At 46.6% G+C, this 26,877-nt stretch overlaps 1 protein-coding gene across 1 annotated transcript; it reads right to left on the bottom strand.

Annotated features, from left to right (window-relative positions):
- Positions 1–1,810: 1,810 nt before the first annotated feature.
- RILPL1 (Rab interacting lysosomal protein like 1) lies at positions 1,811–24,577 on the bottom strand. The gene is made up of 7 exons (XM_086474310.1): positions 23,979–24,577; positions 20,152–20,302; positions 14,617–14,735; positions 13,074–13,292; positions 9,225–9,397; positions 8,606–8,698; positions 1,811–1,955 (listed from the first exon to the last, which is right to left on the bottom strand). Exons 1-7 carry the CDS (start codon positions 24,276–24,278, stop codon positions 1,811–1,813), a joined length of 1,200 nt encoding a protein of 399 aa, XP_086330436.1. The 5' UTR covers positions 24,279–24,577.
- Between the last annotated feature and the right edge of the window lie 2,300 nt (positions 24,578–26,877).

Genomic DNA, 26,877 nt, shown 5'->3' with positions numbered 1-26,877 from the left:
CATTTCCTCCCTGCACTGCCGCGATGCCAGGGAGGCACAGTAAACACTCTCCACCTAGCGCATGCGGCAGGCCCGTGTTCCAAACAGCGCAGTCCCCGGCGGGGGCAGAGCGGCGCCTGGCCCACCGCTGCGAAAACAGTGCCCCGGCGGTTTCATCACGGCTGGGCTGAGCGCCATTTGCTGTCCGTGAGCAGTGAAGAATCCAGAGTCTTGGATCACCCTGCGTTGAAAACAACTGGCCTGCACTGAACCCTCTCGCTGTCGTTCAGGAGTTCTTCACCTTCCTCCTGCATTCAGTACCTGGAGTAGTTGGAGCTTTACTCCAGCCTGAGCGTTGTTTTCCGTTAGCGCTACTCCCGAGAGGAGGCTCTTTACTGAGCCGATGGGGTGAGGTGCCAACAGCAGCTCACAGCCCCTGTGCTAAGCTATAGGTGCAGAAGTTGCCTACGGCCTCGTAGCTCGCTGCTCCTCGCCAGCAGCGCGGACTCTCGAGCACACAGCCGAGCCCCCAGAAACGCCCCAGCACCTCCCTCGCGAGGAGCCGCGGGCGCGCTCGCCCTCTCCCGCCCGGTGAGGTGCCTTTGTGGAGTGCGTGGGGCAGCGGCAGGGTGGGCTGGACGCTGCCGGGGGCTTTGGTGTCGTGGGGTTTGCAAGTACAACCTCAGTCAGACCCAGGGTCTCACAAGCTCAATCGCAAAGCAGAGCTAAAGCCCACCTCCTGGCAGCTCAGCTGGGCTGGGCTTTGGCTGGCAGGGCGAGCCCCTGTAACTGCAGGCTGTCCAAACGTCAGCCAGGGGAGCAGCCTGCTATAGAGAATTTGTCTGCTCTGCCCAAGTAGTGTTCGGACTAGTCAGAGAAAACGTTTTGAGTTGGGCTCATCTCTAAGTCAGTTAAAATAGTTCACGTCAGCTAGCTGAGGATGTGTTTCGCTCTGAAGTTAGGCAGTCTTCTCTAGAGAGAAAAGTGGGGTGTGACTTAATTAAAAACCTCTCTGTGGGAAAAAGACCTAATTCCTTTACAGCAGCTGCCTGCTACTCAAGGGGGAAGTCCCCCAGGTAAGGAGGAAAACATCCAAGTGTTAGAATTCCTCCTTGTAAGCAATTTGTTTTCCATTAATACTGCAGAACTCATGGCAAAACGCAAGGCACGCTCACCTCATACAGCGGTTTCTTCATGCTTTAGGCACTATAAGCAGCAAGGGAAACGTACACTCACTATCCCTCTCAAGGCTACTCCAGTTTATCAACTTGTATCGGGTGGATTTCCAAGTGGTCACTCTGCAAAACGCAGATGCCAGCAGAACATGACAGGACACGGCAGTGCTAAGACCTGCCAGAGAGTGGCCAGCTGTTGTATCCCTCTTTAAAAAGTTATTACAGAAATAAAAAGCAAACAACCGATAGTGTTAACAACCAGGGTAAAAGAGTCTTTGCCGCTAGATACTGTACACTGCAAACAAACTTCTAATAATGGCACAGGTCCTTTTTTTTTTTGGTTTAAAGAAGCTTGTGTTACTGTAGTTAACGCATGAACAAGACCATAGACTTGTTATTCAGCACAGAACAAGTCATCTAGAAGCTTCGATGTCCCAGGGTATCAGCGACTGTTACTACAAAGCCTGGGTTCTGTTTTCGGCAAACAGTCACCAAGTAAACAGTGAGGGATCCCTTTGGAAGAGTACATCTGGAGCACAGCCACCGCGGTGTGCAAGGCAAAGAGAAGTGATGAGCTGCCCGATTTGTTTACAGAAGCTTCTTGTTACTAGGCTGTCGAGATCTACTGCGGTAAACTGAACACCTCAAGGTTTTAGTCACAGGTGCTGCAGGGCTTCTTGTCCTTGTTCGGTGTAGGAGTCAGCTTTATTTGAGTTTGACCATTCTCCAAAAGTATCCTGGAAGTGGACATGTTTCTGTGATGCCTGCATACGTTTCTTATCACGAGAGAAGAAACTAAACCTTCCGGGAAGGGAGGAGTAAGGGAGGGGAGGGAAAAGAAAGAAGACTGTTTACCATCTCAAAAACACTTCAAGCACCCGACACGATACACAGCACAACAAAACACAGAGCAAAAAAGTCTGTTTGCGTCTGCAAAAATCAAGGCAGTGAAGCCCAATGGGAGCACATGTCAAAATGTTGTTAGAGATGAAGTCATTGCAATCTCAAGCGGTTTGGCTACGGAAGCTTCAAATAAGCTCTAAATGCTGTTGACTCTACAAGGTGCAGGTATCATTTGAGATGTATATTCCCCCTTCCCCAGCCCCGAGATACAGAAGCAACACAACACGGGTTAGTTTCTTGGCGTAAGTAAAGTGGTATCTTTGGCATCAGATCTGTATGATTTACCATAAAGCAGAAATAGAGAATGTTTTTAAGAGTGTCAGCAGGGAAATTCATAAGATAAGAAAATAAGCCTCCACATTTTTTCCAAGTGTGCAGACTTTGATAGCTAAGACTCGATTCCTGCAAAAATAAATGAATAAACGCACGTACGTGCCCAGGAGTTTGCAGGATGAAGGCTCTAAAGAAATGCACACAAGTGTGCACGTCATTTCCTGTCACACAGCTCGGGTGCTCTAAGATAATGACGTACGTGAACCAACAGCCATTTAATACAACAACAAATTGCCAGCTGACAACAGAGCTGAAAAAGTACGGTTGGAAAAATCCTTAATATCGTTTTATTTGTATAGGATGAAGTTACTTGATTAGGCAAAGTCAACGTTCGTTATGAGTTCAGGACAAGAGGGGTTAGCGCAGTGTTTAGGTCTGCTGAGAAATGCAAAAGTTGTGGTTCCAGCTACCAAAGGTTTGACTTTGGTCAAACTTCAGGACTTCAGGAGCTCAACAGTGTTTTGCTGGTGCAGCACCAAGCAGAATGCAGTTCTGATCCAGGGCGGGAATTGCCGAGTGCTGCTGCACTAAGAGACTATGCAAACCTCAACTCAGCCTTGACAGGTGATGGAATATTTGTCAGGGCATCAACCTGACCCTGTGTCCCCGCCCCACCGGCCTCAGCATTCTGCCTCCGCCCACACTCCCTTACGAGTCCCCTCAGTACCGTGGTCCCAACCGTCCAAGCCACCTTGTGCAGACCAAGGAGTTCTGCCTTCGATGTCTCTAGTCACACAGGAGGCTGTATTTGAGTGGCAGGTGAGGTTTAAGGCAGCTTTCCTGAAAAAATATCCTATCATACGTGCAGGTAAGCATGATGGTAATTATTAAGAATACCAAGAATATTAAGAATAAGTATTTCTTGACTAGAAAGTGATGTGAAAAGCTACGCAAGTGCAATGCCAGATAAAGAACGTTGCTAGCAGGACCTGAACTTTTGCATTTCCTGGCTTCAAATGTGCAGCCTTAATAGCGAAATAAGTCTTTTGCACTTAATTAGCCTCATACTTTTCTACCACCTTCATCAGAGGAGCCCATAAATTCATACACATGTGCTACGTCTTTTCAGGGCCAGATCCAATTCCAGCTGATAAAAGAAGCGTCACTGAGGCTTTCTGCTGAGCATGGTTGGCCCTGCATGGTCAGGCTTAGTATCTTGAAGTCCACACAAAGGACTGCTGTGTTTATGCAGTAAGCTTCAAATGTCAAAATTCAGTAGTTTTTCACTTGATCATGAAATTAAGTAAGAGAGAAATACTTCCATGAAATCTCTACATGAATCAGAAGGGTTAGGCTTTTTTAATTCCTTCTGAAAATTGTTATTATGCCTAGAAAACTCTCATGGAGGATGTTTGAAAAAAGCAAGTCTGTGTGGGGAGGAAGGGAATTGAAATACGGAGTTGCTGCTGTAAATATAAATATCACTAAAGCAGCAGTTCTAATGCAAGGAGACTTTGCATTAACAATTAGCAGTACGTCTTCCAAGGACAGCCAAGAATAGGATGATAAGAATTGATTATTGAGAGTGTATACTCTATTCCAAAATACTTAATTAGTGCCAAAACATACAGTGGATAGATAGAAAGACATGGAAGCAACAGCCTATAATTAACACTGGAAATTAATGTAGGTATCAGCCATTACATTCTGTAACTCTAACTGATTTGTAACAAGTCATTAGAATGACGTTGTTTTCTTAAAAAGCATTGGTGTGAATTGTGACTAGGCACGCTTAGTAAGCAAAATTGACAGATGCTGTTTAAAATTGCATATGGCACCGATTTTCTAAGGAGTAATGATTGGTTTAGCATGGTAACATTAAGGCAAAAGGTGACGTCAATACTTGGGGATGAGCAGGAGGACTGATGAGTTGTGAACTGACTGGTCATTCTGATTGGCACTGGTTCTTCTGTGGTCCCACAAGCAGCCGATGAGAATGCAACCAGCAGTGCATGTTAACACGGGGTCATGCAAGAGGAAACCACGGTACCAAACGTTTAACAAAAAAAAAACAACTCCTACAAGGGACACAAGTCTTCTTATTGGCTGCAATGTGGGATCGTCTGGAATCAACCCCGCTGCTACCATGGGCATTATGGCTGTAAAGATCCTGGTCAGGAAAGTACAGACACAGAAGAGATAAGACTGGAGCAAGGGAAAGAAAAAGCATTCCATTAAAAAGAAAAGAGGCAAACATGATACACGGGGTTACTTTGAATTACCACACAGGACATGTTGCAGGGAGAGGTGGATCTGCATCACCCAAGACAGCTCTCCTCAGTGAAAAACCCTTCTTTAGAAAAAGCAGTCATTGTAACGGTTTGAATTGCTTTGGAATTTCTAAAAGATACCACTTTTCTGTTGTGAGGCAGCCTGCAGCCTGGGTTGGATTTCATCAAGGTATTACCACCTCTAGCAATGCAGAGCAGAGTGCACGTTTTCCTTCCCAAGAGACAAACAGGCACATACATAATGAAATGAAGGATGAAGGTGTATGTTAAGGAATACACACCAGGCCTCTGCTGTCACTACTGGCTATTTGCACGGAAAACGGGGTTAGACAAGACCAGCATTACAGTTAGAGATTTTACAAATGTTACAGCTGATAGTTTCAAGTTAAAAACCAGTATTGCAGGTGAAATCTTCAATAACCCCCTACGCAAGCTACGTGGTTAAAGGCCCCATGTATCTGTTCCAAGAGAACCTGCATCACTTCACATGCAGAAAGACAACTGCAGGCAGCTAAATACTTATCTGAACCCTCGTACCTGCTCTAGCAGAAACACCTTCCAGCTGGCTAGCAGCAAGACTGTTTCTTTGTAAGAGTTCAGCACTTTCACTACATGTTACTCAATTCATGCAACTCGGAGGCCGACAGAGCGCGCTGGCTGGGTGCTCTGTGCCCAGCCAGCCCCACACAAACCTGCCAACACACCTTCATCCATACCTGGAACACCCTCTGTTTTTCTAAGGATTCTCCTCAGAGGTTCTCCCTTGTGCCAAATATTTTTTTGAACTGTGGACTAATGTCAATTAAAGATTAAGTTGAAATCACGAGAGACATTTCACTTGTGACCAAATACAGCTCTCCCCACCACAGTCACTCTAACTGCTATTCTTAGATTAAAAAGTAAAACAAACAAGCAAACATGGTTGTATCATTAGCGGTAGCTATAGGACTTCTATTTTTGCGCATTGTGGCACAGTCCGTGAGCTGCAGAAATGAGACAGACACATCAGCTTTTGTAGACAGCAAGAATAGGAGAAAACTTATGGCTGTTTCAGGCATTACATCAGTGACAAACGAGCACATATCCTTAAAGAGAAAACAAAAGGGCGTTTTCTGCTCGAAACAGAGGGAGCATTTTGAATCCTTGTCCTTTTCCTCCTCAGTAAAGCCTCCTGGTTACATTATTTCATCAAAACTCTGACATGTGATGGGGTAGGAACAAATGTAGAAATCAATCAGTCTGAGATCAGAACTCAGCTAGAGTTTGCCCCAAACGCCCAGACCCTGGGAATGAATTAAGTGTCGATTGCTGTAACTGCTCTTTCCTTTCTTTATGGGGATACAGCACAGAATCACCTGAGCACATCTGAGATGGCAGAGGCTACGCATACACATCTCATTCCCTGAGATACTGCGCGGTCAAGGAAAACAAGGCACGTTACACAGGCAAGCACAAAACTTCTGTTGAGAGGCTAGCAAGTGTCTCCTATTTTTGTAGTTCAGCTTTTTGTTTAATCAGGAGGAAAAGTCTGGAAGGGAGGGAAAAGCCACTCTACTCTCATTTGTAAAGGCACCCTGCACGCAGGCATCCGCATCACACGGCATGAGGTACGGAGCGTTCACGTGCCAGGGCGTCACCCAGGCGGCCGTACAGCGAGGTGCTGACGGCGTCCCGCCTCGGGGAGGGAGAGGGGGCTCTGGAGACAGCTGGCAGGGACTGCAGGTGGGGGGTGGTAACAGGGCACAACAGATGCTACACTTGGGTTCTTGTTGTTCCCAGCAGTGAAATTTCCTGTCTTTTTAAAGCCCATCTACAAGTACACTGTTGACAACACACACACACAGAGGGGGGGGGAAAGAAACCCACGCTAGACAAATCCTATCCAGACAGGCTGCAAGAATAAGACAGACCTCAAAACTATTACCATCCTTCCGGTTAGTTATGTGAATGGTTGTATCTTCCCTTATTTAATATGATGGCTAAATGAAGAGAGAAACCTGGGGACAGAGCACGACAGCTAAAAAAAGTAATTTCATCTTAACAGCAGGTTCACTACGTGCTTCCACCGTCTGGCAAAGACGACTCTTGCCTTTTCTGACGGGCCAAAACAACATGATTTTATGTTTTACTGTGTGCCGTTTTAGTTATATGAATTTACCACAGAATCTGGGAACCAGGAAGATTAGACAGGTGTCTGAAATGTGCACGGATTGAATGGTCTGATGCTCATCAGGTTTTCACTAATCAAATAATGAGGAAGAAAGCGCTGAAATAACTGGTTGAAAACACTTCTGTGCCTCCTGCCATGGCTCCCTGCGTTGCCTACGCATGTACGCAGAAGCCAGAGTCAAAGCTAACACCTCGGCAGCACGGGCTCTGTCTTACAACGCCAGTTTGCATTGTTTTGCTGCCTTTGCTTCGTAAAGCAGGCACAGAAACTGCAACCAACACAAACTGCAGGCTGAAACCAGCCATCCCCCACAACGGGGTAAGCTTTAAAAAAAGTAATAAAATAAATTTAAAAGAAAAGAGAAGCTTTATAGTGGAGATCTTGTGAGACAAAGTAGTATTATCATCATCACAGTTGCAGAATGAAAACTTAAGTCCAAACTCAAAGTGTATTTTGTAGTCATGTGAGAGGAAGGGTTCTCTCAGCAAACAAAGCAGCACAGACAGAAGCTGAAGTCTACCAAAAATGATCAAAAGTGCCCTCCTGACTTTATGGTGTTTTGGACCAGTCCAGATCTTCCAACAGAACTTACTCTCACAGAGCTGCTGCTATTAATAAACAAGGACTGAAGGTTATGGACATGGGGACAGGATGGAAGAGCTTTTTATGTGGAAACAAATGACTGTTCCAAAATCATTTACGCAGTTAAAGAAGTTAAACTTCCAGTACCACAAAAACCCAAAGACTCGCTGTAAGGTTACAAGACTTAATTTGGAATAAATCCATGTACAAGGAGGGAGTTTCAACATACAAATGGATTGGCTAACACTGTGATTTTATAATTGAGTGATATACTAGTGAATGCACACCGCTGACAGTAAGCTTAGGTTTCGGACAGCGACATGAAATACCTCACCAGAAGAAGGTGGGGTTCTTTATAGCCAAGGAAGCCAGCGTCCTTTCCAGCAGCAGATTTGTTCAGCAAACAAAAGGGTTTTGAGCTGTACACATAGTGCTAGTCAGGGTCTAAAGGCTTAGGTCAACAGGGAAACGGGTGCGGCGAGGTCATGGGGAAACCTCACTCTTCACACCTAACTGCTACGGGCCTGCAGCTGGTTCTACTGTGAACGCCACTTTACACGTCTTCTGAGCATGACCTGGGGTCAGTGGTTGCTGACACTCCACCAGCCTTAGGATCTGCGTGTTGAGGGGCTGGGACTCACACTTGAACAGGAGCATTGTTCCTTACAAGCCTGGCACACTGACTTCAGTTTTGGGCACACAGGCCAGGCTGAGCGGAGCTCTGGACAAGACCACAGTTAGTGGCACCTCCCTTTGGAGTATGACTACGTGGCCCAGACAAGAAAATCAGATCAGGTGTCTGTGTTTAAGAGCTCCTCAGCTCATACCAGCTGTAATAAAACATTGCAGCACGTGCTCTTTCGGTCAGCCTGCAGAGTGTGCTTAGGGAGGAAACACTGGAGCTGGAGCAGCCTTCTTGGGCACACCAGTCTGGCCCATGAACACAAGGACACGGAGTACGGCTGGGTTCCCCGCTGCTCTCCGCACGTAGGGAGCAAAGGGTACCACGGGAAATAATCTGAGTCTGAAAGTTGTCCCAGATCTAGGTAAAAGGTTTGGCCCAAGCCAACTGCTGTTTCCTGGTACCTGTCAAGTGCTCCTTCAATGCCTCTTCCATATACATTAGGGATGTGGTTTTCTCAATTTTTAAATTCTTTAAAATCATCCTACCCATAAGAAACATTTAGTGTTTGCAGACTATATCCAGCATCCTTAGAAAATACGCTACTTACAGTCGTTTGATTCCAGATTCAGGCTGAGTTGAAGGTTTTGACTGAATTATGGGTGTAGGTTGAGGGGATCTAGTTTCTTCTTCCGTTTCCTCACTTGAAAGAAAGAAAAGATAATTAATGTTCTTCTCCCCAGCCATGGAAGCACTTTCAGTACTAAAATTCAATCTGAGGTAGTACTGTTGATGAAGAAATACAAAAAGATCTGTTCAAAGCTCATTGAAATCAATGGGAGATTTTTCTGTCAACCAAGGAACAGCACCTAGAGCTGGGTCTCCTTTCAATACTTTCTTCCCATTGTGACAAGGAAAGGGAGAAGAGGAAGGCACTGACTAAAAGTTCTAGAATTTTCATTTTAAACCCACTCTTATCCTGATTTTTGAGGTTCCAAATGTATTAAATGTTTGTATTCAGGGGGAACCTGGGAGTTAGGGAAGGACATAGCTTTTCCTAATTTTGAGGAACCAGATTCAAACGAAAGCCATATGCTTGGAATCTCTACTTTAAGCCTTTGCAGAAATAGAACCTTGTTGGACACTATTTAAGAGAACATCTATTTTTTCTAGACTGCCCTATGGCTCCTCTGTGTATAGCATGCAACAGGAGAGATCATCTAACCTACCTTTTGTAATATAAAAGCTCCTCTTGAAGTAAAAACACTTTAGATTTCAATTCATTCCTCTCATGAAGAACATCCCGGAGCTCCTGCAAGGTGAATCTTGGACGATTCGGATCTTTTAAGTCCATTGCCATCTTTTCTGACTCTGAGAGGCAGTCATCATTGTTTGGTTCTGCCTAGGAAGTGAAACGCAGGCTCTAAATTCACCGTGCGAACGCATGCCTGAGGAGTTTGAAGCATTATTGGTCTAGTTCCCAATCTCTTCCTTTCGGCACTATTAAATCCTCTTTTAAGAGAAACACAGCAATTTTGAGATGGAAAAAAATACAGAAGGCATTTGTTCTTCACGTTAAAGGCTGTCAGCAAGAACAGCTCAGTGATCTGATCACTTTGTTCACCCCTGTGCACAGGCTGACCGATGACACTCACAGGACTGGTGAGACCATGGCAGCCCCTGAACGACGACCTGAGCTCTGTTTTACCTCTTCCCCTGGTGTTCAGAGGACACTTGCAACTGAGGAAGACCTACATGTTGTGACCTACAATCAAAGCTCTGTGCTCACAGGAATCTCTCAGAGAGTTATGTGCTTGGGAACACAAACACCGATTGTTTCTAGGCCTGAACACAGGATCCAACCTGAGCCACCTTGCAGGTGAGAAGTTTTTTTTTGTGGAGAAATTCCTGTGGAATCCAGACTGCCAGAAAGTCCACTGCAAATGTATAGTCCAATTTTTGATAAACAAGTCAGTTTAAGGAATTCATACTTTCAACAAATGGAGTAAATCAAACATCGGCCTTTTATACAAACACTGGAAAAAACTTTAGAGCAAAGATCCTGACAGTTCCTTCCAGCTCCTCCCACGAAGAGATGGCTCCTTTGGATGCAAACATATCAAGTGGAGATTTAAGTTTATATCCCCTTAATGCCTTTATGAAAAAAGCAGGATTGGTGTCAGCACCAGGATCTCGCTAAGAAGTGGAAGGAAATTGCAGATGAACGCTAGGGGAGGCATTTATACACGTGTAACCTTGTCTCTTCTTTTCCTCTGAGAAGAGTCCACTGGAAGCTTGGGGGAATTTTATCTCTCACCTCCCAGTTTCTGTGGCTCCCAACAAGCCAGAACTTGCACTCGAGGCACACGGCTGGATTCCCAGGCCTGTGGGGCCACTTCTGTCACCCAGGTAGAGCCTAGCACTTGCGCAGAACTCCCTGGCCCTAACAGGTTGTGAACCTGTGGCCTGTATAACCGCAGCACACAGAGGACCACTCTTCAGGTCCCCTACTGCTGTCCCACTCAGTGGCACAGAGCTGAGGACCAGTTAATAAGAAACCACAAGCTTCTGGGAAGGGTGCTCAGAATCAAGGTGCTGAAAAGCAGCTACAAGCCTTTAAATGTCTGCAGGCTTTCTAACAACACAAACCAACGCAGGGCACTCTGTTCCAGCAAAGCACCTTCCGAATGCAGCAAAGCACGTTTGAAACGTGATGCTTTTGCAAAGGCTGACTAGAGGCCAGCACATGAAATCAGAGATGCCGGCAGCCAGGTCAGCCACCCGCCCTCCTAGCAGGATGCAGAGATCAGAGTCTCAGAGCTCCTGGGTTGCAGTGACACCTCGCTGGGATACGAGCTGGAAATGTGAGAAGCCAACTACTGAACTTCTTAAAACAGCGTCCAGTTTTTGTAGGCCGGATCCTACCCTCTTTTGAGCTCGTGTGTTTGTGGAACAGTTTTGCTATCTATTGCTCTATGATTTCAGGTTAAATTTGGCTGGGCTCAGGCTGGCGCAACATCAGTTTCTACAGCAGGGACTGCAGTCCTTGTCCTGCAGAGACAAAGCGGAAGAGCAATGCTCACTTGTCCATCTGGTTGATCCACCCCATTCATCCAAACGCCTTTCTTTACACAGACTATAATGAGTGATGCAACCTAACAAGAGGCTCAAAGGAAATCACCCAAACAGTCTTCCTCCTCTTCACCCATCTAGATCAGGGGATGAGCTGATGCCTCTTTTTTTTGGTTGTATGGTTGCCCCATACCTTTGCCCAAATAAGCTATTTTTCCTCGATTTTGCTCAAATCAGCAAAGACTGAGCAGCCTGTAGCCAATGCAAATGCACTTGACTGAAGCCAACAAGCCATGTCCACTCCAGAGCATGCAGCCATTCTCTCTTTCTGCTTCCCACTGCAATTCCTGTCTAACCACAGCCTGGCAGAGAGAGCGGGGAACGGCTCTAATTAGAAGAGGCACCATTGCCATGGAACTGATGAGTTAGAGAGAGGTAAAGAATGCATCCTTTCTCTCCAGAGACTGAGGACACTTTCACTCCTGCTGGCTCTAGGCCTAGCAGGGCTCCACAGCCCCATTTACAAAGCTGGGTGTCCTGGCTGAATTAACAGCAGTGAAATCACCCTTTTCATTATTAATACAGTGCTTACCCAATTCAGCAGCGACATGTTAACACAACACTGGCTGTCGCATTCCAGGGGGGACCAGGGTACCCCATCAGCCTTTGCCTCTGCTTCCTGAGGTATATTCCTGCCTGCTACAAGTGAATTGGATGTTTCACTCGCTGCTGCGGCAGCCTACTAGGCATTTACAGTGCTGCTTGGTACTGGAGCTCTTCCCAGCGCAGCCAGCCACACAGCTCTGCGTGACAGTGCTCCTCCGAGTTCTTTCTGATACCTTGTACCCTATTTTGTACTCTTTTAAGAACAGCATTAGGAAAGGGAATTCAGCACATTTGCTTTCCTAAGACAGAAGCAATGTCAGATGTACAAAGCAAAATAACAGGAGCCACAAAGAGGACTAAGGGATGCAGCAGGTCAGAAATGCGTCTTTTCCTCAGGCAGCTCCCCTCAAGTTTGCATTCCTACTGCTCCAATCTCAGCACCAACTCAACTTGCAGATTGTCACTTTGCTTGTTCCTGCAAGTACTCGAGTATGCAAGCAGTAACATTTGCTTTTCATGAACATTCGTGCGAGTAACAAATTCTAATAGGGAGGGAAAGCAGAAATAAGGTCAAAGTTGGTTCCTCTAAAAGGTGCCTTCAAATATTTATATGTTGATTTGGTAGCAAAAGACCAGCTTAGTCCTAACAGATCGAAAGTGCCACAAGCACCGCAAGGACTAAGCGTGCTGAGTTCTGCATTGCCTCTGGGACCTCTTCGGACAGAATTTCTTTCCTGCCACAGTCACATGCCACCACCATCGTAGGGCACCGCACCTTTGGGACCCATCAGGGCTTGCATATTTGCACACTCAGCAAGGCTTCAGCTACTTGTCAGCTGTTTAACTTTTGGAAAACGCAGACTGTTTAAGGGATCAGTTTGTTTTCCTTGGGGGGAAGGGGCTGATGTGGACAAACAAAAATGAAACCAAACACACTAGTACAGCTCTACCAAAACACTATGTGCCTCCCATACAAACAAACAGCTGATACTCCAGAGATTTTGGATTGCTTCGTGATTTTTTTTAATAGAACGCTCTCTTTTGAAGCGGTGATTTGTTCTGGTATCTGGCGAATTCTGCAGCCTAGTGCATGACCCAAAGGTTACACTCCCTAGGGTGTACGATGGGATAGCCAAATCTAACGGGAGAACTGTTCTCCAACGCAGACATCCCACGGCTGACTGGTGCTGCCACCCTGCCTTCTGTGAGACCAGCTCCTGTCACAGTGCAATGAGTGACACTGCTCTCTGTATGTCACACCTGAACACAAGATGCCGTCCTCAAGTTCCACCATTGCCTCTGATGTGTATCGATTCCATCCATCCAAGGAAGAGGTGCTTGGTATGAAGTTCAAAGCCTTTTAAAAGGCTGTTTAAAAAGTGATCTAAAGTACCTCTTACCTTTACTTCCTCCCCATTTTGGCTGTCCTCACCCTGCAGTTTTTCTCTCAGTTTCCCCAGCTCTGCTCGCAGGTTGCCCATCTCCTGCTCCTTGGTTTGCAGATACGCTTCCAACTCCACCTTCTGCTCAATCAGCGCCTTCCCCTGAGCCTCCACAACAGTGATCCGGTGCCGCAGGTCGTGGTTAATTTTCATTAACCTGTTCTGTTGCTGCTGAAGCTGCAAAACATTGATGCAATAGGTCAGCATCCATTCAGTCATGATGGCCAAGTCCCAAAGATTATGTTCCAGAAAAAGTAGCTAGTTCCTGCTGAATTTAATCTGGAAAATTCTCCCCCCTCCTCCTCACCCCCAGATTAGTTTTTTTAATATCTAATTACCTACTACAGTTGCAGTCACCAAAATTTAATTGGTTTCTAGAGTAAAGAGGCATTTTTTCCCTAGTACAGGGAATTCTCCAGCTAAAATCCATCACTTCTGATATTGTGCTTCAAAAAAGCAAAGTTCAAGGATAGGGTGGCTTATGGGGTTCTGAATCAAACCTTAATCCAGAGCAGAAGAGAGAAAAACAAGACAGAGGAATCCTTAGTACCCCATTTATATTGTAAGCACTTTGCTTTGAGCATTTAGGCTCCCTCATAGGGCAGGATGTGACCTGCTGGGCATTGTACGGACAGCACCCATTTGAAAGGCCACAGCACCTGCCAGAGGCGTGTGGGTAGAGCAGAGACCATCCAGGTCTGTCCCTCACTAGCACCACAAAAGTCCCATGGCCTAAGGAGATGAGGCAGCATGAAGATGGGAAGTAAAATATGGGTAAGGAGGTCATTCCTCCTGACACAGAAAGAACCAAGACATCATGTGATTCCCAAAGTCACAGTGGAGTCTGTGATTCATCTAAGACGAAACCTGGATCTCTTGTGCTGTGGTCCCCAGGGCCACCCATCCTCTCGGTGACATTCTGTTCAGTGCTGGCAAAAGTCAGTGACCTGAGTTGGGCTCAGGCCCCTTCCTCCCACCCCCTTGCAAAAGGGTAATCCACACTGCACCCCTGGTGTGGGATCCCGCGTGCGTGCGAAGTCCCTGCTGCCAAACTCTGCAGAGAGTACGTGTAAAATCTACAGCAGCCCGCTCACCCGCAGCGAGGCTCTCCAGGTGGGGTGAGGCATGGGTTTGCTGAGGACATTTGCACAGAGAGATCCAAGAAGCCAGAGAAAGTTACCTGTCTTGTTCCCGTGAAAGGGGAGAGGTATCGCGTCTTTAAGGAAACAAAGACAACAACCTGTCCTTCCCCCAACTTTCTCCCTTGTTACACTGGTTTCCAGACATGTGCCAAGTGGCTCTGGTCCTTCTGAACACAGCAGATGGTGTGTGTCTGCACTGAAGGCTACCTAACCAGTTTGGACACTCCACAGTTATGCCGGACACTTCAGTTACTGGACTAATAGTCTGGCATCGCTTACAAAATCTACGTTAACTTGAAATCAGGCTATGGAAGTATGGGTGAGAAAGAAGAGAAATAGGAAGACTAAGAGCCACTTACAGCCTCAACATCCTCATTTTTAAGTCCGAGCTCCCGGTCCTTTGCTCTGATTTCATCCCTCTGTTTATCTACCACTTCCTTCAACTTCTTCATGACTTGCCGCTCTCTCTCTGACATTCCTGGTTAAAAAAAGAACACAGAAAACAAACTAAGGACAATCAGGAGCTGCTGAAACTGAGAACAATAACAGTGAGAAATATTTAGGTAAAGACTCTGGAAGTTGCCTGCTGGTAGAATTACAGAGAAGCTGGTGGAAGATGCTTTAAAGGTTACTTCAAGGGTAACAGGGAAAACAATTGGCACAATCCACTCCATAAAGCCACTGCACAGAAACTGCTTCAAAAAGAAACTGACAGTCCTCAGAAACATTTATAACAGCAGAGTGACCCTGCTACATCTTGCTGCTTCAGTAGTTTTACGTCAGCGTTCACACTATGCCCCAGGGAGCTTGGTTACCTGTGTGATAATCTGTAGAATCAGCTGGCCAAGACCCTGTGAAAACTGTAAAAAAGATGGTCTGGATCCTCAGCAAGATCTAAACACCATGTCACTATTGTGGATTGCATCTAGATCCAAACCAGCAGAGGTGCACTGGACTAGAATAATTTTGTGCTGAAACCTCATTTTGTGTTGGGTGAAAGGGAGATGAAGCAGGACCTTCAGAGGGTAGCCTCACCCTGAATCTAGAACAGAAAATTAGTCTGAATTATGGTCACATATTTTCTCCTCATGTTTTGCCACCCTCTTCCCATCCTACTGTGTGACAATTCATATTTAGAATAACTGTACTTCAGAGAAAAATACTACATGGCATTTCACCTGTGAAAGATGTTTGGAACATCGACAAGAACCCAACATTGATCCAGTTTGAAAACAGATATTGAGAACTCCTGGTACTACAGTGACGGGCTCTTCAGAGCAAACACAGACCAGATGATTTAACTCAGTGAGATGATAAACCTACACTAACTTTTCCTGATAACCACACAGACATGCAGTTTGATGGTCCTGAACTATCACATAAAATCACGTTGCACAACACGGCCTGAAGATGAAAGCCTGGGACCAGGGCAGCGTGGGGCTGCGCTGGCCAAAGTCCAGCCCAAGCAGGGGGGCACACTGCTGTCTTGTTCCATGACCTTTGGCAAAGCTCTCAGTTACAGGGGTCCTCAGCTTCCTCCATTTACGGACTGTGAGTGGTGATCATGCACTCACCCCTTGGGGGTGGCTGGAAAGCCACTTCCTTTTTAATATATTAAAGCAGTTCCCACACCAGAAATATCCTGCACAGACATCAAATGCATCCAGCTGTCAAGACTCTGCTTTCTAACATGAGCTCAGACTTTCTGGTTATGTTCTTGCCTCATCAGAGAAATCCAAAGTTGATCCCATAAGAGAATGCCTGCAGGAACTCCAGCTTACAGATCGTCTACAGTTTGAACTGATGGATAGTACAGCCGAACAAGACAAACCTGAGAGAGGGGGAGAAAGGGAGTAACTCTTGGTGGATGTGCACTCCTGCAGCAGCTGTGGGTTCCCATGCAGGCACAAAAAAAATGTACTACTGCAAACAGAGGGAAGAGCAGCTCTGATCCCTCATTGCCAAAGGACCTAGAGTCTCCCAGAGCACAGGTACAGCAGAGAACAGGTAACCGCTCTGCTGGGAAAAGGACTGGGATCATGGCTGGCCAGGAACTGGGCTCAGAGGACGTGTTCCTGTCAAACCCCAGAAGAGCTGAGAGTGACATGGTGTTGACATTCTAGTGTTACATTCTCATCTTTTTAAATTCCATGGTAAGTCTGCCTGCTCTGTTTCTGGACCCCGGTCCTTGTCACCTTTCTGCTCTAGGTTTCTCATTCTTCACAGGATAATTTTAATTCTCCACTGCGATAACAGCTCACACCTGCCAGGGAGGACAAGCAGACATTGACACATACTGCTACTTAACTCACTCGAAAGATCCCTACTCTCCTATCACAACACAGGTCTGATATACCACTGTATCCATAAATCTCACGACAGGTTCCTGGATCCACCCTCTGCAGCCAGTCTCAGGGCTGGGGCCCAAAACATCAGCTGTATTATTAAAAAAAACAAAAAAAAAAAACAAAACACAAAAATCTAAAACTTTGCCTTGAATTAGAGGGACTGCAGTGGAACTTTAGACTGCTGGTTTCACCCCAGTAGGAGCTAGGAATAGTGAGTGCAGCTATATTCATTAGTACTTGTGAGATGCTTTGAGATCTCTAGACAGCAGGTGCTATTTAAAGAGTAAAGTACCATTTCAGCACTGACTGCTTTTTCTCCCACTGAGCTCATTTTTCTCCCTAACATTTGGTGAACCTAAAAGACCTCAATTGTGTGCACAGATCACTACATTATCATTTTTATTTCAAGAGGAGGGGAAAGAAAAGGTGGGAAGTGTTTGTGAAACAGTCACATCTTCTTCCATTTCCTCAGGCACTGGGGAAGAGGAGAGGGAAATCACTAAGTGCCCCAAATGTAAAGTAATTATCTCTAAATGATTCAAACTCTAATAACTGCAAGATCTGAAATGGCACACCCAGCTGGCTTCCCTAGGCACATCCTATGAGCAGCTTCCTGTGGATTGCAGTGATCATAGCACTGTTTGAGCAAGAGAAAGGAAAGCAGCTGGGGGGGGGAAATAAATTAAATAAAAGAAAATAAAAAGAACATCTTTTATGTTTAGGGACCTGCTTACCGTTGTGTTTCTACAACATCTACCACAACAGGCCAAAGTGCCAGCCAGGGCCTGTGGCACTATACCTACTACCTAAATACTTAGAAGTTTGCCTCCACTTCCAACAGGGATTTGGAGGTTCCTCCGCGCCCAGCACAAGAGGTTCCCACAACTGTTAACGTCCTGCTGCTTGTCTCTGTTACCACAGCCATCTGAGGCAGCAGCTGCCCTCGCTGCTGTGGAACAGCAGCCTGCTTGTCCTGTTTGACACACGCTGGGTCAAGTTTGCTTGTGGCATTTTACTGGGATGTGCCAACCAGTCAGCACCATCAAGTACTGCTCACTTTGAGCTTGGGAGGAGCAGCACTAATGGACGTTGCAGACTCATCTTTAACCCCTCCTGTGTATTTTGTATTCTGCCACACGTCCTTTCATGCAAACCCTGCTCCGCTCAGTCTCTCAGCAGATGCCCTCTGTGCAGAATGCTTCTGTTAGATAGGATTGCCTCTGCCTCTCTCATAAATACCTTCATTACGCTAAAGCGAGACCCTGTGGACTCTGACGTGACTATTAATTGGCAAGGATTGAATCTCAAAGTCTTGCACACCTAAATCACCAGTCTCTGTTGCCTGTGATAAAAATAACTCCTTTAACTGTCTGGCGAGTAAGCAGCAAGCTGTTAATCCCAGGGGCTAGCCACTAAGGGGAGACATGATCACAATACTAAATCGTGCTGAGATAGGAAGACTGGAGTCTGGTCAAAGTTAGTCCAGCTAACAAAGTATTTAGCTTGAAAACCTGCCTCTGTAGACTCTACCTGCATCAGACCAAATGATGGAGACTGAAAAAAAGCAGCGTGACTGCTTTTTGACACTATCCAAATAAGTCACTTGAGGCAAATCTATCCTCATTTATTAATGACAAGATTTCCTGAAAGGAAAAGAGTTGGGTTTGATATAAAAGGTCCCAATAACAAGATGGGGTTGCTGTAAATTAATATGATTTGACTTTAAATGATGATTTTGGCCAAAGAGTATCAATGACCCCAGAATCTGATCTCTGGAACGGGTTTATGGGTTTTGTTTGTGTTATTATACTTGGGTAGACACAGTAAAAATAACACAAAAAGCATGCCTGGCATTTGCTTGGCTAGCTGAATGTGAAGAGTGTGGCTATATTTAAATACAAGCACATGAGCTGCAGTGAGCTAGATACCCACTGGAATTTAAAAAAAAAAAAAAGAAAAGAAAAAAAGAGAAAACAAAGGGGAAGCTGGTTCTTTATAACAAGATGTCATAGTCTCCCTGATCCATGACTCATCACTGCCATTCTGAAATTTTGCATGGAGTTTGCAAGGCTGATGTTGAGCGACTTCTTTGCCATTGACACCTGAACTGAAAGCATTGCATCTGTGTTAAAAAAAGGGGTGGTCTCGAGAGGTTTAACAATTTTTACTTTCTGAAGATTTCATTATACTCCTCCCCAGGGCAAGTAAGCAGTACACAGCCTCTGGGAGAATGCAAGCACAACTTCTGCAGCGTTGGACAGAGTTTCATCCACCTACAGCAAGGCTCCATTTGATCCCAACCTCCAGTGTCTGGAAAAGGGTATCCCTTTGTTCCTAATACTTTACTGGAGAGCTGCAATGGCTCAGCTCTGTGGTCTGGTTTTCAGGTTGGCCATCGACTGCACGCTGCACGCAGGGTGCCAGCCTTTTGAGGGAGCCATGTCTTTACTGATAACCAGGACCTACTGTGGAAGTCGAGCTGTGGCTCAAAGCAGTGGACCAGAGTCCCGCCCACAGACAAAGAGTTCAGAAAGCCACCCGCTCGCAGGCCGACTCACCAGCACAGGCAGGTTTTGCTGCTGGAGTGATGCTGGTACCGTTCCCAGCTGTCCACCCCATCTCTCAGCTCAAGGCTGCTCATCCCCAAAGCTGCGCTGTCTTTTTTTTCCAACTCCTCAGCTTAAACCCCAGCAAAGTGTCATGAAACGGACTCGGCAGCCAGCAGCCTCAAAGGATGTGCTACGAACTGTGGAGCAAATAGATGTCTGCTCATCTGCCCCTGCTCTCGGGAGAGAGCTGTTAGCTGAGCTGTGGGTGAGAGCTGAGGATGGTAATTGTTCAGTTGCTGCAGTGAAATCTACCTGTACTTGCAAGTCAGAATCTTAGGTCTTGAACTTCACTCTGCCTCAAGAAAGAAGTTGCCCACAAATTGGTTGTTTCAACTCTAGGATTCACCCACTCCCTGGATGATAAATCACTTAGAATAAGTTGGCTATAAGTCCCAAACAAGTGAGGGAACCCTAAAAGCAGGTAAAAGCAGTCCCTCCTACTCTAGGAGAATATCATGATATCTCCATATGGTGGACTGATACAATTCAGACAAAGAGTTATCCTGAATAGATCAACAGTCGCACTTATTTTTGTGCATAGTGGTGTGAAATAAACACTGCTGAAATGTTTTCTAATACAAATAGAATAATCCTAAGGAGGGCTTAAGAACGCTTTTTGCAAAACGTGAACTAAAAAGTAAAAAAAAAAAAGTGATAGACCAAAAAAACGAAGCTAGACTTTACTTTCAGAGATGCTTCTCGGCCAAACAAAAAGTTGTTCAGGCTTTTCTTTCCCTCCTACCCCCACCTCTTCTCATGTCTTCAGTGTCATCATGTATTCAGAGATTTTTTTATTCAGGTAAAAATAATAAAAAACCAAATCCCCAAACCTGCATTAATCCACAGGAAAAAAGCCAGAATATCCAGTCAAAATACTTTGATAAATCATTGCTTTTTGTAACAAAAGCAAGTACTGAATTTGAAGTATCAAACTTGCCTTCATGCTTCTGAAATTCCTCTTCTGTGAAATTAATGTCTTTGTGAGACAAGTTTGTCATCAGTTGTTTATTCTCCTCCTGCAGCTGTGCAATTTGGGTGAGAAGGTCCTGTGCTTCCCCTCTCCAGACATCCTCCACCAGTTCTAACTCCTAAAGGGTAGACCAGGACAACACATTCATATTTTTAAACATTTGACTGGACTATTTACAGATCAGACTAGTAAACAATCCTACTACGATTCTCACAGAAAACAATTAAATGAGACTACTTTGAATTTCTTAGAAGACACCTACTTTCCTAACGCCAGCATCAAGAAGCTGACTATAAAAGTCTCCTTTTGCTGTATGCTGAATGTAAATACACAAGGAGACAATTCCTGATGCAAAACATTTTTGACATGCAAGTTACACAAAGGATGGGTCCTTACATCCCATTTTGCTGTGAGGGCAGATCAAGGGGAATGCTGTGTCAGACAAGGTAACCCAACACGGACAAGAATTACCTCCTGCATCCCAGGAAGCAGCCGCAAAGACCGTTAGAAATGCCCCAGAAACATCACCCAGCATGGGCCAGGGGAGTCAGTGTTGGGCACTACAGCAGCATCTCTAGTCTGTTTTGAAACACCAGTGTAAAATAATGAATGTACGATACTGTGCAGCAAAACCCAGAGCTCCTGGTCCACATGTCAAACACAAGACAACACTGTGCTGCTTCTCTGTAAATCGTTCTATATGGCATGTCCTGAGTGGCACCTATGTTAGTGACAGTGAGACCAGTCAAACAAACTCCCATTTGTCGGGGCACTGTGTGTCAAGAGCAGCTGTCACCAATCGCCGTAAAGGTCAAATTAGGACAAAAAAGTATAAAGTCCTCAATGAAAAACATTTGTATTTAGAGCTTTACTTGCTCCAAAACCCTTTGCCATAAATCACACTTCTGTAGTGGGGAGACATTCTCTGCTCCATTTTCATGTATGTGCTTCAAACAGAAAAAGGCTGCATGCAAATCGCTGGAGCCAGGCTGAGTCACTTGCTGACTTTCACATTCATCCCGCCTGCCCCTTTCCTACCTAACAACAAAACACATTCAGACAACAACCCCGCCAAGCACAGCTCTAGGCTAAAATAAGCTCTGCTGAGAGATTAAAGGATAGCTTTCTGCTTTGAATGCATGCTCTGATAATGGGAAATCATGTTCCTATTGACTTTTGGGTCCAAATGCCATTTTATCCCAGCATTTATTACTGTATTGCTGTCATTTTATAATGTTCGCTAAAAGTTTTGCGGAAAGCACTATTTTGGCAGAAAACAAATAGATTGTAAGTAACATATAGGTGTTGTAAACTATGCAGATTTAATTATTAAGAAGTAAAGAAAATGGCATGAATCACCTCCATTTTACTTGAAACATTTTATCTTGAGAGAAAAGCAAATCTGTAATGTGAAACTTTACATCGCCAAATACTTGGACTATTTACAGTGATGCTGCATATTACAACTCCGTAGCTAAAATAACGTGCTGACCTAGTTTAGATAATGAAACAGCACATTCATCAGTTATAAGCACACCGATAAAAACAAAAGAGAACACACACAAAAACCCAAACTATGTAAACCTGTATCATTTATGTACGGCCGCACTGTAAACACAAGATTACATTAAGGTTTGCCTGGGCAAACTTCCTTATTTATTGCTCTCGAAAAGCCCAATGAATTGGAGCAGACATTAACTTCTGAACCCTCGTTAGCAGGGGTATCAGACAGAGAAGGCAGATCCATCAGCCAGCAGAAGCCAGCACTCCAGGCAGTGCTAAGCCAGATTTATAGGCAAAACAGATTCACATCTGAAGATTTTAAGTGCTAAGATCTCATAAACTGATGCTTGCAAGGACCACTAAAAGCTTGTCTGGGTTGTTTTTTGGAGGTTTTCATGTCACAACTATTTCTCAGTCTCTGGCTTTTTCTGCTTGTCAATACCTGTCCTGCGAGACAGTTGCGTCTTCAAACCCTCGCACTGGTGCACAGACGATGTGACACTACTATTCTATAGGGACTCTGTGCACTGGAAGCAAGTAGATTAAAAAAATGTGGATGTATCACGTATTTTATTTTCCCTCTTAAAATACGTTTCCATCAAAGTTTTCTCTGGATCATCTGAGCACTCCCCGAGCCACTTCGTGACTATTAGAGAAGCTGGCAGAGCAGAGATGGTTAACTGGTGGGGGATCAGCTCCATCTGGTAAGCGCGGTGTTAAGCAGGTGACATGTTTAGGAAACTTTCAAACACACCTATGAACTTCAGAAGCATCTACACAAAACATCAACTCACACAACGATACTGGGTGCTGCCCAGTTCAGTATTCGCTTTGCCACGCAGCATTTTGTAAATATCTGAGATAAAGAATTACTGTTGACTGGCAATACAGCGGTCTCTGGGCACTCAGTGGGGAGATGTGACTTGGGGCAGTTCTTCCCAGAGCGGACAGGCCCTCAGAAAAACTTGTGGCAGCTCAGGCTCAGAACAACTAATTTGATTCTAGCAGAGGGCCCAGACACAGTATGGGACCAGCACCACAGGCCACCCACTTGCCTCCAAGCTAGATCTGTTAGAAGGGCAAAGGCACAGGTTTGGTACATGCACTTGTTTCTACTCTCTAGACCTTCTTACTTCATAATCTGGAGACTTACCAGGGCTTTACACATTAAAGATCTTCTATCATCCTTTTCAGAGACACTGCCCTGAGATGACTTCTGCAAAATGTTGCAGGAATTATCCTGGGTTTTCCATATGCTAAGCAAAAGTCCCCTAGCTGACTCTTTTTAAAACATAAAGCTTGAATTTATTTAAATTAAAGACAACTCTTGAAGTTTGGGGTCCCTCTTCCAGATATTCCCTGTCTCCTCTTTATTCTGAATCTGTGTGTGCAAGCAAGAATGGCACAAGGCAGCAGTGATGATTTAGCACAGTCACTGATTAGAAGAATTATTTAAATCAGTTATCCGCACCGTTTAAAGAGTAGATCTGCCACTTTCACTGCAGTAAGGGGAGCAGCTCATGCTGTCCTGTCACGACGCGGTAACAGGATATGGGAAATTATCTCTACCTTGGGCTTTCACGGGAGTGGGGTCAGGGAACACCATGATCACCCCAGAACAAGCCAAGAGACAACATCTTACCATCACAGGATGGAGCAGAAATCTGGGAGAGTGCTCTTGCCTACTCTTCAACTCTAACACTGCCCTGAAATCACTTGGTCCTCCTATGACTTGCCTACCCGACAAGTGTGCCAGGAAGACTAGACTGCTAAATCATTCACAGCTCTGGAGAGAAAAGTGTATTATTGTCAGTGACCTATCCTGGCCTAGCAGGAAGCAGCACTATCCTCTCCCGTCAGGAGAGGGGATGGAGCATGAGTCCTCATCAGGGAGACACAAGGGGAAGGAAACGCAGTGACTGGGGAAGGGGTGGAGAAAAGGAGAGAGGAAGGAAACTTCCAGGACAGAAGAAAAAAAAAAAAACCAAAAACCCACCACAACAACAGACCCAAACCCTCAGCGACGCTAAGGCAGCATCCACGCAGAGCCCGTGAGCCTCCCCTGGCCGTACCCACACGCGTGCCCCGCCCGCTCCCCACCGGCTCCGCGCCATCCCGGCCCGCACCCCAGCCTCCCTCTTTGTTTTCCTCAGCGGCTGCGGGGGCGGGGGACCGGGGCCGGCGGCGGAGGGACCGGGGCCCGGCTCTCCCCCAGGGCCGGCTGCGGCAGGCGGGGGCAGCCCTGCCCCGCCGCGCCCCCCCCCCCCCCCCCCCCCCCCCTTGCCCCGCACCTTCTGGTGCTTCCGCTCCTTCTCGATGCGGTCCATCCTCTCCAGGCGCAGGCGGTCGAGCTCCAGCCGCAGCTCCTCCATCTCGGGGTTGATGTGGTTGCGGCTCACCAGCACCTCCAGGATCTCCAGCACCCGCACCACCTTGGGCATGAGGCGGGCGATGGCCTCGCAGCCGTGTTGATCGATCACCCGTTCAAACTCCTGCCCCACGGCCGAAGCGATATCGTAGACGTCCATCACCGTCAGCTCCGCCGCGTTCTTCTCCAGGGCGGGCGGCGCCCCGCCGCCGCCGCCGTCCATGGCTCTCTCGGCCCCGCGGCGCCCTCATAGACGGCGGCGGGGCGCTCTCCTGGCGGGGCGCCCCCTCCGGCAGCCGCCCCCTCCTCACCCGGGCCGCAGCCCCGCGTAACTCCCGCGAACTCGGGCTGGCTCGGCCCGGGGGTGGCGGGGGGTAGCGGGAGGGGGGGGTATGTTAAAACTTGGCCGGGCGGCGGGAGGGGAGAGGCGGCGGGAGGGCGGGCGCGGCCTCCCCGGCACCACCGCCCCGCCGCTCGGGGCCAATGGCAGGCGCCGGGCGGGCCGGGGGAGGCCCCGCGCATGTCCGCGGCCGCCGGGCTCCAGGCGGTGCGGTGCGGGTCTCGCCGGTTCCCGGGGGGATTCCCGGCGGGAGGAGTTGGGGTGAAGGTCGCTGCCGGGGGGGGCTTTCTGTGTGCGCTGTGGGAGCGGGGCATCACCCAAGGCGGGTGCTCCTCGCTTGGAGCTTGCGCTGAGGGGCTTCAGCAGCGGGATGGCGGGTGGTACCAGCGCCTCCTGCCCGAGGCGGCGGCGTCCGGGGATGGCAACCGCGTGTCTGAGGGGTCAGAATTCACACCCATGCGTGCTGAGGATTCGGGATCCCACGCAGACGACACCCAGCAGCGAAGCGTGTTCGCAGCAGTGGCAGGGCCGCACCGGCGTGTCTGTGGTGCCCGAGCGCAGCGCCTGTGTTCAAAGCCGGCACCACGACAGAAGGGGGAAAGATGGTTTCCTGCTCGGAAGAGGACGAAGGCTCACAGATGGCTGCAGGCAAACGTGATGGGGTGAACAAGTCATTCTGCGGGACGGCAAGGGGCTCGCACGTCTTTGGGGCTTTTAGGCCCTTGCTCTACAAGAGCAGAGTAAGAAAATCTTTATGCCTGGACCCACACTCAAAGTATCAGTGGGGATTTTATACATACAAGTCTTTCGCTGGCACAGATCCACTTGCAGAGGAGTTGAAACAAAACCAAAATGCAATTTTCTGGTTAGGTTTTTCAGTATTTTTGCTTTCAGGTGGGACTGTGCACTTTTAAACGTTCTTCTCAGGGTGTTTCGTAAGAGGTGCTCCAGATGAGTCTTTACAGATAAATGAAATGTGCCCTGAAATAATTTGAGGTCCCCCTCTTACCACTTGCTGTATGCAGTGTAGGAATAATGCATTGTATTTTGGACAAGATACTATGAATAGCTGGAACTAGCCAGGAGAAATAAAACTGGAGTTGCAAAAGCCAAGCTTGGAATGACGGACACATGCTGCGTGTTGTGAATACAGCATCAATCCTCTATTTCTGGCGGATGCAAAATGCCAGTGCAAGTGAATGGGAGGTATGAGTGATGTGAAGTGCAATGCTGCAACACTCAAGAGAAACTTTTTTCATGCAAGACTGTCAATGTCTCATTCTGTCACAAGTTAAAAAATTTCAGTCTTCCTCACATGCTGCCAGTAGGCGCTCATCTTCATTGAGCTGAGCGGCCAGGAGGATAACAAAACAGTCTCCAGACATCTGAGTTTGATGTTGAATTGCCTGACTTACAGAAATAACCAATGGTGTCTTGTGAAAATATATCTATGTTCATGAAATTTATGGCCAAAATGGAACACCGCAGGATATTGCACAAAGTTCCAGAGGGAGCATGAGGATGAATAATGGCGTAGTCATCCTTTCCTGGTGAAGACTGCTTACGAAAGCACGAGGAGGGGTAGCAGTATGAGCAGAACCTTTGGAGAACACTCTGCAATACCTCAGGGGAACAGATATGCTGTGAAACCATCGTTTCGTCCAAGTTAGAGATAAAAAAAGTTTCTGCCAGTAGAATTCAGTATTAAATGTGTTCCCATTGTTACGTGCAAACGCATGCAGAGGAAAAAAGGAATAATTTAGAGAATGTGCTAGTGACTAAAACTGCTACTGGGATAGATGAAAAAACAGCACAGCACTTTATGCAATGGAAAGCAATAGGTTCAAAGTTGGCTTGATCCAAACTCGTCAAAAACAACAGAAGTCTCCAGTCGCTCAGGTCTCTTACCCAGTCACGTATGTGACCGGCAGCTCCTCCAGTTCATGCTCCTCTTGCCACAAGCTTTCCCTTCCAGACGTGTCCACACCCTGAGCCTGCACGAGTGCAGCCAGCTCAAAACTAGTGAGCTGAGCAGAATTTACTTACATAAATCAAGTATTTGGATTACGTTTATCATACAACTGAAGAGAAACACATCTGAGTATTACCAGGAGTACAACAACTGCACTTACTTGGCAAACCCAAATGTCTTACTAGAAAGTCAGATTGTGCTTTAGTGTTTAAATCTGCAGATAATTAAAACAGCTAGTCATGAAAACAGACCTCCTTAGGCTCAAACACGACCTTCTGACTGGAACTTTTAATTGAAAATTAGCATTTCAGCAGGACCAGGCAGGGATCAGCATTTCACACACAGTTGCTCTTGGGCAACGCAGAAGCCTGCCGTATATCTTGACGCTGTTTTCTCGTGCGCAACGAGTAGCGCACCAGCCGGGCTTCCCCGTTACTTTCTTGACCGATAGCTGCTCCTCAAATCTCGCAAGTTCGGGTTTCCCGGGCTCCAGGTTTCGCTGGGCCGCGG

This window comes from Leptosomus discolor, chromosome 16, assembly GCF_034619465.1.
Source record: "Leptosomus discolor isolate bLepDis1 chromosome 16, bLepDis1.hap2, whole genome shotgun sequence".
Lineage (NCBI taxonomy): Eukaryota > Metazoa > Chordata > Aves > Leptosomiformes > Leptosomidae > Leptosomus > Leptosomus discolor.
Note: the sequence above shows the minus strand (reverse complement) of the source record. Positions and strands in the feature narration are given on the sequence as shown.

Bases quoted from the DNA above. Each gene is read 5' to 3' on its own strand.
- RILPL1 (XM_086474310.1), bottom strand. From the start codon at position 24,278: ATGGACGGCGGCGGCGGCGGGGCGCCGCCCGCCCTGGAGAAGAACGCG. The intron at 20,303-23,978 runs GTGCGGGGCAAG...TCTACCCTTTAG, and splicing joins AGGAGCGGAAGCACCAGAAG to GAGTTAGAACTGGTGGAGGA. The intron at 9,398-13,073 runs GTAAGAGGTACT...TTCACTTCCTAG, and splicing joins AAAATGGGGAGGAAGTAAAG to GCAGAACCAAACAATGATGA.